The 16,449-nt window shown below is 32.2% G+C and overlaps 1 protein-coding gene across 1 annotated transcript; it reads left to right on the forward strand.

Moving 5' to 3' along the window:
• The first annotated feature begins 12,741 nt into the window (after positions 1-12,741).
• On the forward strand, positions 12,742-15,970 carry LOC107897386 (50S ribosomal protein L29, chloroplastic). Its single transcript, XM_016822837.2, has 2 exons — positions 12,742-13,292; positions 15,589-15,970. The coding sequence occupies exons 1-2, from the start codon at positions 12,957-12,959 to the stop codon at positions 15,763-15,765; spliced, it is 513 nt and encodes a 170-aa protein (XP_016678326.2). The 5' UTR covers positions 12,742-12,956; the 3' UTR covers positions 15,766-15,970.
• Positions 15,971-16,449: the final 479 nt, after the last annotated feature.

The raw sequence follows: 16,449 nt of genomic DNA on the forward strand, positions 1-16,449 counted from the left end.
ACTTACATCCTCTCAATAATGTCCTCCTATCCACTCAACTATTCACCACATAACCACTACCACATTTGTTCAGTAGTAAGAAAAGGAATTCTATTATTGAGATATGGCACAAATATTGTAAAGCGATAATGTTTTACAGATTCGATTTAAAATAGCATTTCATAACTTCGAATGATAATAGAAATTCACATATTCAAACATTACTAAGCATTCCAAGATGGATTTTATTTAACACCAAATTGAACAGCATTATCATGCACAAAAACAAACAGTAATAAACCTCATATTCAGATAACTTTACTATGCACAGATTGAACTGAAATAAACACAAAATTGATCAACATTCGTATGCACAGATTGAATAGTAGTGATCATCAAATGCAGACAGCAGAAACAATAATTAAATATCAACCGGTTAAACTAAAAGTATTGTTTCAACCAACCTTTACAGTCGAATTCAACAATCATGTAGCCAATTGAATGAAAATGGAATTGGAATTTTAATATTTAAGAACTCACTAGTAAATTTTCCAATGGCCGAATCTACCTACACCAGCATAGCCTTCCCTTTGTTGTTTGGACTTCTTCCTTCCTCGCTAGCTAAAAAAGTTAATCATTTTTGCATAAAACAGATTGAAGTTTTCACAAGGAACAACTGAATTTGACCAGCATTAATGAGAGATTTTTAACTAAAAACAAAGGTCATTCTTTCAACACAACTCACGACCAAGCACTATACCATAAGTCACTACCATTATGGTTTGAAGTCTTCTTCTATTTTTTTAACAATCAAAAGGTAGATGGAGTTTGAAAGATTACCGAGCTTGAAGATTTACTCTTGATAGAAAAATCCTCTAATTTCATCAACATACAAAATGTCTCTCCCCCTCCCACAACATTCGAACCAGGCATTCAAGAAGATGGAGATAACAAACAGAAAAATTAAAGAAGTGTTTTTTCATCTTCCTTTTTCCCCATTAAATAAAATAATAATGTCATGTAAAATAATTTAGCCCCTTGTATTCCTTAGCTGGCCACAAAAAAATAACATATGTATTTAAATTTTTTTTATCTTTTTTCTCTTTATTCACTCTAAGTTCAATGAAAATTATGGTTAAAGGTCATAAAAATAAATTGGGTGTGACAACTCTCTCCCTTAAAGAAATTTCATCCCCGAAATTATTTTCTTACCAAAAAGATGAGGATATTGCTCCCTCATGGAACTCTCCCTTTCCCAAGTAGATTCCTTGACCTTATGATTTCACCAAAGAACTTTTTCAAAAAGAATCTTTTTATTCTGGAGTTCATTCACCTCACTAACCAGGATTTGCACCAGCTCTTCCTCATAAGGTAGGTTCGATTCCACTTCTAAGGTCTCCACTTGAACCATATGATCCATATCAAAATGATACTTCTTCAAAATTGAAACATGAAAGACATTATGAATCCTTGACAAATCAGGCGGTAGTGCTAACCGATGTGCTACAAGTTCCATATATTCTAAGACTTCATACAGTCCAATGAACCTCAGACTGAGCTTGCCTTTCATCCCGAAGCAAATGATCTTTTTTCCAATGTGATACTTTGAAAAACACCTTGTCACCTACGTTGTATGAAACATCCTTTCTTTTTTTATCCATATGTACCTTTTGTCAGTCTTGGGTGGCTTTTAGATGGTTGCAAATAATTTGGATCTTTTCCTCCATATCACGAATCAAATCAGGTCGAACGAGCTTACTTTCACTTAATTCCACCTAACATACTAGGGACTCACATCTTCTTCTATGCATACCTTCGAATGGAGACATGCCAAGACTATAGTGGTAACTATTATTGTATGCGAACTCCATTAAGGGTAGATATTTATCCCAGATTGTACCATAATATATCACACAACTTCAAAGCATATCTTCTAAGACTTGTATCACTCTCTCAAACTGATCACCAGATTTAGGGTGAAAAGTTGTGCTAAATTACAATTTAGTCCTAAGGGATTTTTGTAATTGCCCCATCACCCGATATTCCTAAGCCAACCACAAACAAATACAATACGTATTTTAAATTTTTTTTATTTTTTTATCTTTATTCACTATAATTTCAATGAAAACTATGGTTAAAGGTCATAAAAATAAATTGAGTGTGACATGTAAAGCATCTTTCATATTTTTGTGTATTTCCACAGTATAAAGACATGAAACAAAAGCTGAGAATGTTGAAGACAAGGATTTATATGACACAAATTTAGACATGGGATATTTGAAAACATTTCTAACACCTTTTATTTTAACAATTAGAATATTTAAATAAAAAAAATTCATTGGTCAATTTAAGAGTTTTATATGGACTTTTGACAAGGCCCTGCGGGTCAGATTCTTAGTGATGAATATGGTGGATTCCACTTTCTTGATTTCGGTTTCTTCTTAAGTAAACCAACAATTAATTTGTTCATTCTCTATTCTCATTATCAGACTCTACACATTTAGGCTCCTTTTTATTAACAACATTAACATTGTTCATTTTTGTGTTGATCATAAATTCACCTTTCACATTATTAGAATCCCTATGTTGTATATTCCTGTAGTATGTTTGGTTGAAGGTAATGCCTATGCCATTACATGCCTATTACAAACCTATTCTGCAGGCCCACATAAACTGACGTTTGGTTCAATGGAATACCCTATTACGGGTGTATTCCATTTCGGGCTTAAGTAGAGATTTTTGGGGATATCTATTCCCTTCCCTCTTCACCGTTTAGCCATTCATTACTTGAAGAACCCTATCTTACCCTTACCAAATTCTCACCTCAAAAACACTCAATTGGTAGCCATTTCACGTACCATTCGACTCTGGCATTCCTCCCCTTCATCCAAGGTCAGGTAAATATTTTTCCTTCTGCTGTTCCTTTTATTTTTTTGTCTACCTTTTTTTGTTACCCACAAATTTTTTCTGCCTGTTTTTGTTACCACTTCCTTCACCATCATCTTCTTTCATCATCTTAACTTGAACTTTGTCTTTTTCCTTTTCATTTCTATTTTATGGTTAAATGGGTGTGTTCCTTGCATCTAAGTCTAATTCATCGAAAGAAACAATGGTAGAGCCTTGAAGAAGTAAAGTATCTCAATGTTCTTACTAAAACCAGTAACAGACGTTTCCAAGCCCAAGCACGTCCCTTCATTCTTGTTCATTTCTAGATTATCTATTTTTGATCTTTCAACATAAGGATTACTTTACAACCGGCTCTTTTCTGTATTTTTTATACTGTCTGTTGCTTACTTTTAGCAGAAATTATGTTTTTACAGTTATCAAATTGGAAAATAATAAGACAACTTAATTTAAGCTATACTTGTTATTTGCAGCTTCTGTAAATTGGGTTTGTTAGAACCTTTGAGATTAGTTAAGCTGGTTCCTTGAAAATGGTAGTAATAGCTTAATTTGTTGATTTGATATAGGGTAAACAATGTCTAAAACCAGTGATGAAAAGTCAATCTGAATTCTAAGTAGATTATTATTATGAGGTATAAAAAAAAAGACAAAAGAAGGGGTTGCCAAATGCTAGAGTGTAGCCTTTCCAGCACAAGTAGAATACCATGTTTTAATAAAAACAAAAGTTCAAAGTCTTCCAGTTTTTATTAGGTCTAAACAGTCATCATCATCTTATGAGATCTATGTTCATACAGTATTGACAAAGTCAGCTGTCGGTTTACCCTGAAGAGTTGGAAATTCTCACCTTAACAACAAATTTGTCTCCACTCTGGTTTCCAGAATGTACATGAGAAGTAGACATAAGTAAGATTACTGAAGGGCTCAACTAACATGGAGAAAAGCAAATCATGCTATAAAAAGTTGCAGCAGACATGCTGAATTGGCACAAGCTAACATTTCTAATGAAGTTGGCTGAGTTCAATTCTAAAATGATGCAAACATAACTGCATGTAGGATATACCAACCTCCCCAAGTTCAAATCCAATTTTAGTACTGTGTCAAGCATTTATTTTCTTATCCTTTTAATAAAACTCAATTAACACTTTCAAAAAAGCAGTTCTACATATCCTAGCACTGCATTTAGTTAAGTGTACAAAAGAGTCTCAAGTAGATTGCATAGAAGATTATTAGATTGAACTATTTAATTTCTATAGTAGTTGGAATAGAATTTAGGAGGACTCGTACTCTTATAGAACCTTAGCTAACATATCAATTGCTTTAGACTTAGACGTATTCTTAAGCTCTACCTTGCACTTTTTTTGCAGTCTTAAGCACCTCATTTCTATGCTCACCTTAGCTTTTATGGTTGAACCAAGACAAGGATGATAATAATAACTCTTTTTGAACTTTGATTAGATAATTAATCACAACTCAATTTAAAACTATTTTTGGTTATTTTTAAAACGCAGGGCGTCGGTGAGAGAGGAAGCACTTTCAACAATTCTCAAGGCTTTGTAACACTAGTGTATCAATGCTTTGTAACACTAAGGCAAATTCGATCTTCTTTTCTGATAATACATTTTAACCAGGTAATGCTCATAATTATAATCGTCTTATTGCAGCTTTGTAACACTAGTGTATCAATGCTTACATTTCATTAAAAAGGGTTCGCCTACAGAGATGAAGCAAACAACACATATTAATGGTAGGTTCATCCTTCATGAAGTGCAAATTTTATTAGATGTTATTTGGTCAACTTTAAAATTTAGCTTATGGTTTTGGTACATATTCTTCTTGTAGGATTGTTGTCAATGATTACTACTTCTGTTGAGAAGATGTACGAAGCATATGAAGATGTGCTGACTACACTTTCCCAAGGAGGACTAAAATCCAAGACCTTAGAGGTAACACTAGTGATAAGATAATTAATCGCAATTTGAATTTTTGGATAGCTCTTTCATGATTATGCTTCATGGGCTTTTGTTATAAGTTTCTTGTCTTGCGTAGATTCTTGGTTGCTTGGCTGTTGTTACATTTTTTAGTGCAAGCAACTCGGATGAGACTGAATCAATAATGAAGTTGCTTTGGGACATAATTAATCTTGGAACTGACTCTAGCGTATGAATTTTAACTGATATTTTTATCTATATATTCTGTAATTTTCTTAGTCAATTCCTAAGCTTAGTTAACTATAAATTGGAGCATAAAAGGATAGGTTTCCTTCTATGTACCATTTCTTTTCAAATGTATTTGTTGAACATAACTTGAGAAGCAATGGATTCAAATAATAGTGTATTATTTTAAAAGGTAGCAAATGAAATATTTTAATATAATTTTATATAAAAATAAAAGATATTTTAATATAATTTAATATAAAATAATTATATTAAGCATGTTATTAAAATTTAAATTATGTTAAAACATGGATTTGTTTGGTGTATAAATGTTTGATATTTTATATATATATAAAAATGAGAATAATTATTGCTTTTTGGATCAATATTTGTAATTTTGGCAACTATGATCCCATAAGATTATGTTATGATTTTTATTAATTAATATTTTAATAAAAATTATATTAAAAATGTTATTAAATTATATATTTTTATTTTTATTTAATTATATTAAAACATGATTAAATTATTTATTATTTTAATAATAATATTAGTAAAATTTAATAACAATAATCATGTACTTAAAAAAATCTGTTAAGGGTACTCTGGTCATTTTAGCTTTTTTCTTATACTATTACAACATCATTCCATTCAACCAAACACAAGAATATCATTATAGTTCTATTCCATTACATTCAACCAAACAATTGAATTACTGATTATAGCTCTATTCCATTACAGCTCTATTCTATTACAACTCTATTCTATTACAGCTATATTCTATTACAACTCTATTCTATTACAGCTCTATTCCATTACAACAAACCAAACATGCCCCTAGTCTTTTCTTGATCAATTATGGAATCTTCCTTGCTATAATTTCCTTCCTGAAGATTAGAATCAAAGTAAGGTTGTGTTTCAACAAAAGTGTATCCATGGTAACAGTCATCTTCTTATCAATTAGATCATAACATTTGTAACCCTTTTTATTAGGACATAACCAACAAAGACACATTTTTTTGCTTTATGGTCCAGTTTACCCTGGTTGTGAAGATAAACAAAAACACTACACCCAAAAACTCAAAGGGGTAAATTTGTGATCAATTTTAGAGTTAGGAAACCTATCTTTTAAAAGACTGAATGATTTCTATAGTTTAGAATCTTACTGGGTATTCTATTAATAAAATATGTAGCCGTTAACAAAGCCTCTCCCTAAAGATAACGTGGTACTTGACAAGTGAACACCAAGGTTCTAGTTATTTCCAAAATATGGTGGTTTTTCTTTTCTGCAATCTCATTCTATTGTGGTGTATTTGTACAAGAGCTTTGGTGGACTATTCCATGTTTGGTTAAGAAAACACCTAATTGGTTACTAAAAAATTCCCCACCATTTTCACTCTGAAATATTTTTCTTTCACACCAAATTATGTTTCTACCATAGAATAAAAAGACTTAAAACACATTTTTAACTTTACATTTATCTTTTAATTAAAAAAAACATATCCATTTTCCACCATTGTCCACTTGCACTTCCTTATTTATAATTTCCTTGTATCTTTTCAACATATATTTACTGGAATTTCTACCACCATATTTTCTCAACTATACTTTCTACATATATTCAACTATTGGTACTTACCTCTTTGTTTGCCAATCTAGGCACATGCATTTACGTACCGCATGTATTCTCTTAATAATACTAAGGACTCGAGAGACTTAGCCAGTTCGATTGCCATGCACATAGAGGTACTTCTTCCAATATTCTAGGTCAAAGGACTGACTAATCCTATGCTCTCGCACGGCCTATTTTCCTCTAATTCTTGTCGGGCCCTTACCCATACCTTGTCGACTATCACAGCTACATTTACCGCTTGCATCACTTTTAGCGAATACCTCTTTACCTATTTAGCATGCTTACACTTTCTCTTAACTCTTCTTCCACCTACGTGCGTTCTCATTCTTGCTGCACTGGCAGTATACCCCACGCTTGTAATCGTTACGGACTCTATGGGTTGTCGTAGCGAGCTATGGTCTTATACCCTTATCACATCATTTCTCACGTCTCAACAGACTTGCCTCGTGTTTAGTATCCCGACAAACTTACCTCATGCTTATTGTCTCATCGGACTTACTCATATTTATTGTCCCGACGAATTATCTCTATTTTATGTTTACTGTCCCAATATACTATCTAAGTTCTGTGTTTACTGTCCCAGTGAACTATCTTTGTGGATGCCATGGATTCTTTCATCCATGGTAAACACTATCCCAGTGAACTATCTTACACCGATATTCGCCATCCTGGCATACTATCTTATGATTCCATAAAGTCTTTCATCCATGGTTTTACTCATCATACCTGGCTACCATAGCATCTTTCATCTATGGTCTTACACTGTATACCTTATACTGTGTACTATGCTATGATGGCACCTTTCATTCATGGTCTTACACTAAGTACCTCATACCAAAAGACCATATCATCTTTCATCTATGGTTTTATGTTATATACCATCATCATGGTGTCACCTTGAAGGACCAGCCGGTACCACCGTCGCGGTAAATGCTATTCCATGATTTTCATTTCCTAAATCCTCCTCTCATTACCTCCTTTATAACACCTAACCTTGATGCTCGAACACTGTAGTGTTCCCTCTACAAGGCCCGGAGCTTTGCCTGAGGCGGTAACTAATAGGTTCATTCCCCATTTCTTATCCTAACTTTATTTATCCCATGAAAGTTTTTCCCACAATCATGCAATGCATAAACATATCATCATATCTCATGTTTATGTAAACATGGCATGCTCAAATAGCATAGACCATAATAGCAAGCTTAGAGATTGGAACTCACCTGAGGCTTCATCATTTCCACAGCTTAGCTTCCTCAAATGCCAAAGCTTCCATTCTTCTGGAAGCTAAGTATTTCACCCAAAAACCTACTGATTAAACTTGCACTTCATCTTAAAATCTTAAAATTTTCTAACATACAGAACCCTTAAAGTAATTCTGAAGATCCATAACCTAATTTCTTAACTTTTACGTACATAGAAAGGTTAAGAATCTTACCGAGTTGCTAGTTTCCATACTTTTCCATTTCAATCCTAATGAATTCTGCTCCATGCAGAACTTTCCATGGTCATTCCTTCTTTAAGCTACAAAGAAGAGAGAAAATGAAACATAAACGGGAAGAAAAATTATCCCTAGGAGCCACCTCCTAGCCATTTGTAGCTATTCATGCGCTATTACTAGCCTTATGAGAATCATCCATAACTAACTATTATGTCTCTCACTAAGTAACCAACTGTTCCATTTTAACCAAACCAAGTTTGGTTTTCAACCATGTCCTATTTAGTTTCTAGCTTTCCAGTTTCTTTCACCAGAGGCCGCCAACTTGTGGTCTTTTTTTATTACTCCTCCAATTATTCCCAATTTTTGGGTTAATTGGGAATCGGATGTTACACGAAAACTTGAGGATTGAGATAGTTAGAGATAGATATGAGATTACAAGTTACATTTGGCACATGTAAACCATCATGTAAAACCAAGGAAGGTGAAATTTTGATAGTCCATTTCCCGGCTATTGCCGAGAATGACCCATTTGCAACTTTAATTTTTTTCCTATACAAGGTGTGTAATTTGAGAAAAGGAAAGGACTACTAGTCATGTGATCACTAGCTCTAAAATCAGTGATCTACGAGCTTGTTTTACAAGGCTTGACACTAAAAAGAAACTAAAGAATCAATACCCAATTGGACAAATGAGCAAGATAGATTATTAGATGAGTTAGAAATAGAAGAATTCATCCAAAACTATGGTGATTGAAAAAGCTTGTATTGATGCTCTAGTTGTTCCTTAGTGAATGGAGACCCTTCCAGAGAATTTTGCTACTCATGATTCTCATTAGTTGTTTGGAAAGCTCTGCTATCCCCAGATTGTAAACCACGACCAATTCCACTCTTCTTTCTCTCATTTGCTGATTTTTCATAGAGCTTCCAACACGTTTCTCGAGTACGCCAATATTTTTTGCAATGGTCGCACCAAGGTTTCTTCCTTTTTTTCAATGTCATCATTTTTAACAGTCACAAGATTATCATCATTAACTTTAAATCCTGACCTTAACATTACTTTTCTCCTAGTCCCCTCTCTTCTAACTTCAGAAAAAATCTCACGGAGTGTTAAAAGTGATTTTTCCCTAGGATATGAGATCTCACTTCATCGAATTCTCTATTCAAACTAGCCAAAAATAAATAAGCTCACTCATTTTCTTCTTTTTTCATAGCTTTTACACTTTCTCCAGGACACTCTCATTCATCATTATAACATTAATCTAATTCTTGCTAAAGAGACATCACCTCGTTATAATAAAGAGTAACCTCATTTTCCCCTTACCTTGCCTTCCAGAGTTTTATTTTTAACTCAAAGGTTTGTGAAGCATTTTCTAAATTTGAATAGGTATCTTTCACAGCGTCCTAAACATCTTTAATAGTCGGCAAAAAAAATGGTTTTACCTATGAATGATTCAATGGAATTAATAAGTCATGCAATTATCATAGAATTTTTTTACCTCCACATGCTCATCCTTGGATCGCCCACCTGCGGTTGCTTGACTCCATCAATTAAATGACCCAGCTTGTGTCACCCACTGATTACTAACTTCACAGGCTACGGCCATTCAAGGTAATTCTTTTCATTCAGCTTGTGAGATGTCAACTGAAATGAGAGATGAGACGCTTTTGCCCCTTGAGTCATTGCACTCTCGATAATGGTTCCAATGATATAGCTTTCGACCTAAAATTAATTATTGGATCTCTTATCTCCAGTGAAGGTTATTTTAACCATGGTGCTATTGGAGATTTAACTTAGCTCTAATACCATAAAAGTTTTCAAGAGACCATATTCAATAAAACTGTTCTATTTTTATTATGTAAAGAATTGAGTTTAAATAGAAAAAAGCTCACAACATAAATGGGAAAAGTAGTTCTCTTATTCTAGTAAACTATTAAAAGATAAAAAAATGTCTTCCTAAAAAATCTCAATTGATTATTCTAGGATTATCTACCCAAATAACTTAAAAATTATTCCAAAATATATGAGTTTAGCATATATTTCGATAAAAGGACAACTTCATTTGTTATGTCTTTTATCATTTATGTAGACCATTTTAGTTTCTCTGTTCGCTTTGAAACTTAATTGTGACTAATAAACCATGTTGTAAACTATAGAATAACTATTGTCCGGATAAAATCACACAAATGGTAAAATTTTAATATCATGTCTATATGTATTGCTAATGCATATATTTATTTACAAATCTAAATGGCTTTCGAAACTTGGTAGTTTGAAAACTTTTGATTTAAGTGGAATCAAAATAAACCAAAATAAAGAAGAAAAGTTACATTTGGGTGGCCTTTCATTTTTAACAACTTTAATTCTTGCACTAAATAATTTAGAAGGAACTATTGATGATTGAGATAAGATTCCTTTACTTTCTTTAAGTAATTAATCAAACAAATTTAAGTGTAGTAAAATTTAATTAGATTTAAACATAATTGTCAAATTTGAAGAAGTTGGATTTAAGTGGTAATCAATTTGAGAATGTGCATTTTGCATATATTTACATCCATTGGATTACATTTCTAAGTTTTTTGATGTATTAAATTCTATTATCTTATGTTCTGAAGCTGAAGTTAAGTTCAAGATAGTTAATATTGCACGGGTGAATGCATCGTTTTTCTATTGGAATTGGTACGTAACAATACCAATCTGTTTTGATGTATAGTTTTGAATTTATTGATTTTTTTTAAAAATATATGTATATAAAAATATTTACAAATATCAAATAAATGATACTGAATAAATTTTAAATATAAATGTTTATCAATTATATAAAATACTCATAAATAAACTTCACAAATAAAAATACATCATTGAACAAAACCAAAATTAACGAGAAAAAATTTAAAAGGTGGGGATTTTTTTGATAAAAGAATCTGAAGGTGGGTAGGGATTTTTTCTTTAATAATCAAGTGAGTGTTTTATATATATATATATATATATATATATATATATTTTAATTTTTATATTTTGAATGTGATAAGTATGTCCCAAAAAAATTTTAAAGTTTAAATGTTTTCCAATTAAATCTGTACCATAATAGTAAATAATTAAAATTTTATATTTTTTAATATTATTCATGCACCACTCATTGCATCATATTTAGTGTGATTGGAATTAACCAGAATGAACTGACTACTTGTGTGAAAAAGAATATTGCTTATTCTATTTTAATACTAAAACAATGTGCATCAACTAATATATTATTAAACCAACTTTTATGCAGACAATGAAAAACAACCGAGCATAACCAATTTAGAAGAAATTAATGAAATGTAATAGGCCATGCATTCCATCTCTTGTACGTGGTTTTAGGTAAAATCAAAAACATGGCAGACAATTAGCAAGATGTTGGGTTGAGAATTTTATGAGATTGGCAGTGTAGATACAAATTCTTTTTTATTCTCTATTCTGAAATTTTGAGACAATATTGGTCACAAGCAAGCAATTCATTGATATTTGGCTTTCCATTTATTTTCCTTCTTCCACTGCTAACCCAACAATATGTTGAGTTGCCAATTTCTTTTTTATATCACTAAAGTTGTTTTTCTTGTTGGTGGTGACTTCTTTAAAATTTATTAATGAAATTGGTTATGAGGATTTTTATTATGAAAGAATTCATTAAAAAGAAGTTAGCACATAACCTTTGTCTTACTCCAGTTCTCTTTTAAATATACACACAACATTTAAATTATAACGGCATACAAAATATGTTAAAAATTGATATCCAATCAAACTATTATTTTGTTGATTTCATTTCATTACAATTCCATTTTACTCTAATAAAATAATCAATCCATTACAGCTCTAAACAACAAACTAAATGTGACAATTAGTACTTATATGAACATAGTAATTAACTTTTAACTTTTAACTTTTTTTTAAGTTCTATAAGTACAGTATAATCAAAATACAATATAAACATATGTTCGAATAATTGTAAGTATCAAATTATTATAGCACAAATAGACTGTTCGAGTAATTGCACTATAAAATTAAATTATTACAATATAAATAAACTAAGAAATGGTACAACTCTTATAAAAGCTAAAGCTAACAAATTGGACTAACTAAACTAAAATACGGCAACTTCATAAGATATACTTCACACTTTATGAGCCTTAAATCTAGGTACTTAATATTCAAAATACCGTTAAAGCTTAGCTTAAATTTTGACTTTTTAATTAACCAATGGATAAATGGTGAAATAATTTAAAAGAACATAAATCATAAATATGACTCTTAAAATAAAACTCAAAAAACAACTTATAGGTTGTCAACAGGGGTGGTGAGAGGGACAGGCAGGGACTCACCCCTCTTAAAAAAATTAGAAAATCAGATTTTTTTCTATTTAAAATGTATAAATATAAATTAATAATGATAAAATTATGTTTTATCTTCTTCAAAATAATAAATTTAAATTTAAATTTTTAAAAAAAATAAAAATATTAACTAATATAATAATAAATTTTCATTTTAACTTTTATAGAAATTTATAACTTATTTTCTGTCCCAAAAAAAATTCCTTGCTCCTGGTTACCAATGAGTTTACTTTTGATCAGGTATGGGCTCGGGCTTGAAATCCTTTTAAGGAATGCGGCCATTGATTAAAAAACCGAACTTAAAAATGGAAAATGAATTATTTTTTATTTAAACGGACAAGAAGGATAAAATAAAATAAAATAAAATAAAAAAGGGCCTTATCTACAATCTACATCCCGAGTACTAAAGCTCAAGCAAGAAGCGAGCTTTGCACCTGCAGGAAAACAGCCACAAAGATAAAGCTGAATTCCAAGAAGCAAAGATGTTGAGCGTCTCAATTGCGTCCCCAGCTACCTTAACTCTCCCTCCAAAACCCAAATCCTCAATTCCCAAAACTTCCTTCACCGGCGTTAGAATCCAGCACTTATGTCCCCAACGGTTGCCTTCTCAGGCGACCTGCTTTTGGCAACCGTCACCTTCGTCCTCCGTGGTCATGATGGCTAAGAGAGAAGAAGAAATGAAGGAAATAAGAGCCAAAACCACTGAGGAAATCAACGATGAAGTGGTTGAATTAAAAGGTGAGCTTTTGATGCTTCGTCTCCAGAAATCGGTTCGTAATGAGTTCAAGTCTAGCGAGTTTGGGCGAATGCGCAAAAGGGTATATTCTTTTTTCCCCCCACATTTTCTTATTTTAAATAATCTTCTCTTAATTGAATTTCAAATGGGATTTCAGAATCTGGATATTACTTTAGTTTTATTTTAAGATATGGAGAATCAAATGAAGGGATTTTTCAATTCACATTGAGCTAGAATGTCACAAGTTTCTATAGATAGGGGCTGAGAACAGAAATGTTTTTTTTTTAGGATTATTATCCTTGTGATTCAAGTTGCCGAAAATCTAAACTTTGATTGGAAGATGGAAGTGAGAATGATAGCTATATTGTGTTTAGTAGATAACCAATAACTCTAATATAATCACAATTCACTGAAGGTAAAACATTTTATGGAGTAGTGTTGTCAAAGCAGTGCATTTTCGTTTCTAATTGTAATCCAAAGCAGCTTAACAGAATGATGGAATATGGTGAAGGTTTTATGTTATTAATACATAACCATGGTCAAGTTATCTTTTTCGGATGTGCATGTGTTGTATGTATTTATTCATTCATCATTCTTTTTGTTATTCAATTTGGCCAGTTATAAAGCTTTGCATATTTTATTAAGTAGGTTGAGAAGTCAACTGCTTTGCTTTTGTTTTTCCTCTGAAATTTTGGGTGCCTTTCTTTGGCATACATTGTGTACAAAATTGGTAAAATGGCACTGGGATTGGTCCTCTTATGAAATTAAGAAGGAAGACTAGGGTGTAGGGCTTGGGGTAATAAAACCGTTATCTGAAATCTCAATGGAGGAAGTGTTCTACTAGTCTTGTGAAACCGGGCCTTGTTGGAAAAGGGAGGGGGGGGGGGAGAGGATAGGCCATGCAAGTGGTGGCTTTGGTAGCCTGTCCTTGAGGAATTTGTTGCTTCTAGCTCGTTTTCTAGTTCTGTCATCTTTCTTTTCCATCAAAGCGGAAGAATTTCAATGTCAAGAGAGTAAGAGGAAAGTCAATGAGGACTTAGATTGAAACGTATAAAAGGACCTAGTTTTAGTGAGTTTGCAGAGGTTATGGCCTTAATTTTCATTTCTAGTTGGACCTGCATGGTGGGAAACTTGGTTGACAAAATGGCCAACTGAGGTTTTGTGGTTTTATTTGGATTACAGTTAATCAATTGCTTTTTGAAGTGACACTTAGTGCACTAACATTGTCTACTGGGTAGATGCAAATGGACTGTCATCTTTGCCAGATATTTTGATTATGCCATTTTCTTTCTATGCCCGGGGCTAGGGGCTCTGACTTTTCAGGGTCAAAAACAGTATGTTTAAATATTGAGTGGAAGTTTTCACCAAAATATATATATTGAGTGGAAGCTGAAACTAGTGAACGGTATGGTACTTTGGCAATCAATTACCGAGATCATTGTTTGGTAAAATTGGAGCACTATTTGGACTTAATGGCGGAGATCCTTTGTCATTTGTCTTTTATGGGTATACTTAATATATTTAACAATGATCATATTATCTTTATAGCATTATTTGAAGAGCAGATATGATGGTAGAATAAAACCATTTAATGGTAACCTTAAACTCTTAAATTATAACACAGGAATATGACTTTGCCTCAGCTTCATGTTACCTGAAATTAAACTGTGTTGATATACTAGTATAGTAGTAGCCATTTGGTTGTGTTTTGATTTAACTTATAGGCAGTTGCAAGTTAACAAAGGCAAAACCGAAGTCATTTGAGCATGGCTAAGAATTGGTCGGTGATAGGAGGATGTGTTTCTTTTGAAGTTTACCGGTGAAGAATAAACATGCTGTAGATCCGATATTGACAAGATAAGCTTCTGCTGACCATAGTTGAACGCGCTCCCTTTGTTTGCATGTTTATTATTATTCTATAATTTTAAAAGTTTATTTTGGTTGTGAGATACCGAGGTGGTTATAGGACTTCTTCATCTGTTAAAACTGCTTTCGTCTAAAAATTTCACGGTTAACGTTATGACCCTATGCTTGTTCTGTCTAATGATCAAATTCACGAGGCTTTGGGAAACAAATTTAATTTTCTTCGATGTAAGGCTGATGTCTTAGTTCCTTTGACATGTTATTGGTATTGTTTGAGTTTTTGCTAGATAATCTATGTTTTATTTCGATATCCAAAGAAAGCAGAAAAGTTTCTCCCACGAAGTTTGCATGCTGGGAAAGCACCCAGAAACAGTTCTATTTTGTCTGATTATTCACTACTCGAACTTTAGTCATACATTATTGATCTCTTTTGTGAAGATTAAGGGTAGTTTTACAATGTATATAAGCTTTGAGTATGATATTATTATAACGAAGAAAGCATTCTCCTTTTATAGATTGCTCGCATGCTTACTGTTAAACGGGAAAGAGAGCTCGAAGAGGGCATCAACAAGCGATTGTCAAGAAAGCTCGATCGGCAATGGAAGAAAAGCATTGTTGTGAAACCACCTCCATCTTTGATCAAGTTGAGAGAGCAAGAGGCAGCAGAAGAAGCTGAGAAATCGGCTGCTTGAGTGATCCAGTGTTTGATACTTTCACATTTTCATGGCTTTGTGAAGTGCTCTTTTAAGTTGTTGCAGTTTCTATTTCAGACCCATTTTGTGCATAATGTTTTGGTGTTGAAGTTAAAGCTAGGATTCCTTCAATGTTTCAAAACTTTCTTTCTCTCTTGGGGAAACACTTGACAAAATTCAATTTTACCATTTCTGGTTTTATTAAGCTTTCGACAAAGCTTGTGACAAGAGTTGGGATAACATCATCTTATTCTTACACAGTAGAATCTATTTCAGATGTTACACACACTCATATATATATATTATTGTAGGATGACTTTATATAATTTACAGAAAAAAAAGAAAAGCTTTTAAGCAATTAAAACTTTTTTTTTTGGGTGGGGGGTTAAATGAAATTTATGTTTAATGCATTGTTTGACTAGAGTGTGCATTGCGTGGAATAGATATTGGAATGATATTTAATGGTGGATATAGTGATACTGCACTAATAAGAGGTTGGAAATTTAGATATGGATTATAAAATGGACATGTATAATATAATATAATATAATATAATATAATATAATATAATATAATATAATATAATATAATATAATATAATATAATATAATATATATTCTAGTTGCTTCAATTCTAAATTGGTATGGGGTGAGATAATACAAGCATGATCACTTTGGCAGCATG

This window comes from Gossypium hirsutum, chromosome A11 (genome assembly GCF_007990345.1).
Source record: "Gossypium hirsutum isolate 1008001.06 chromosome A11, Gossypium_hirsutum_v2.1, whole genome shotgun sequence".
NCBI lineage: Eukaryota > Viridiplantae > Streptophyta > Magnoliopsida > Malvales > Malvaceae > Gossypium > Gossypium hirsutum.

Coding starts and splice junctions, on each gene's coding strand:
- LOC107897386 (XM_016822837.2), top strand. CDS start 12,957: ATGTTGAGCGTCTCAATTGCGTCCCCAGCTACCTTAACTCTCCCTCCA. Junction 13,293..15,588: donor TTGGGCGAATGCGCAAAAGG/GTATATTCTTTT, acceptor CTCCTTTTATAG/ATTGCTCGCATGCTTACTGT.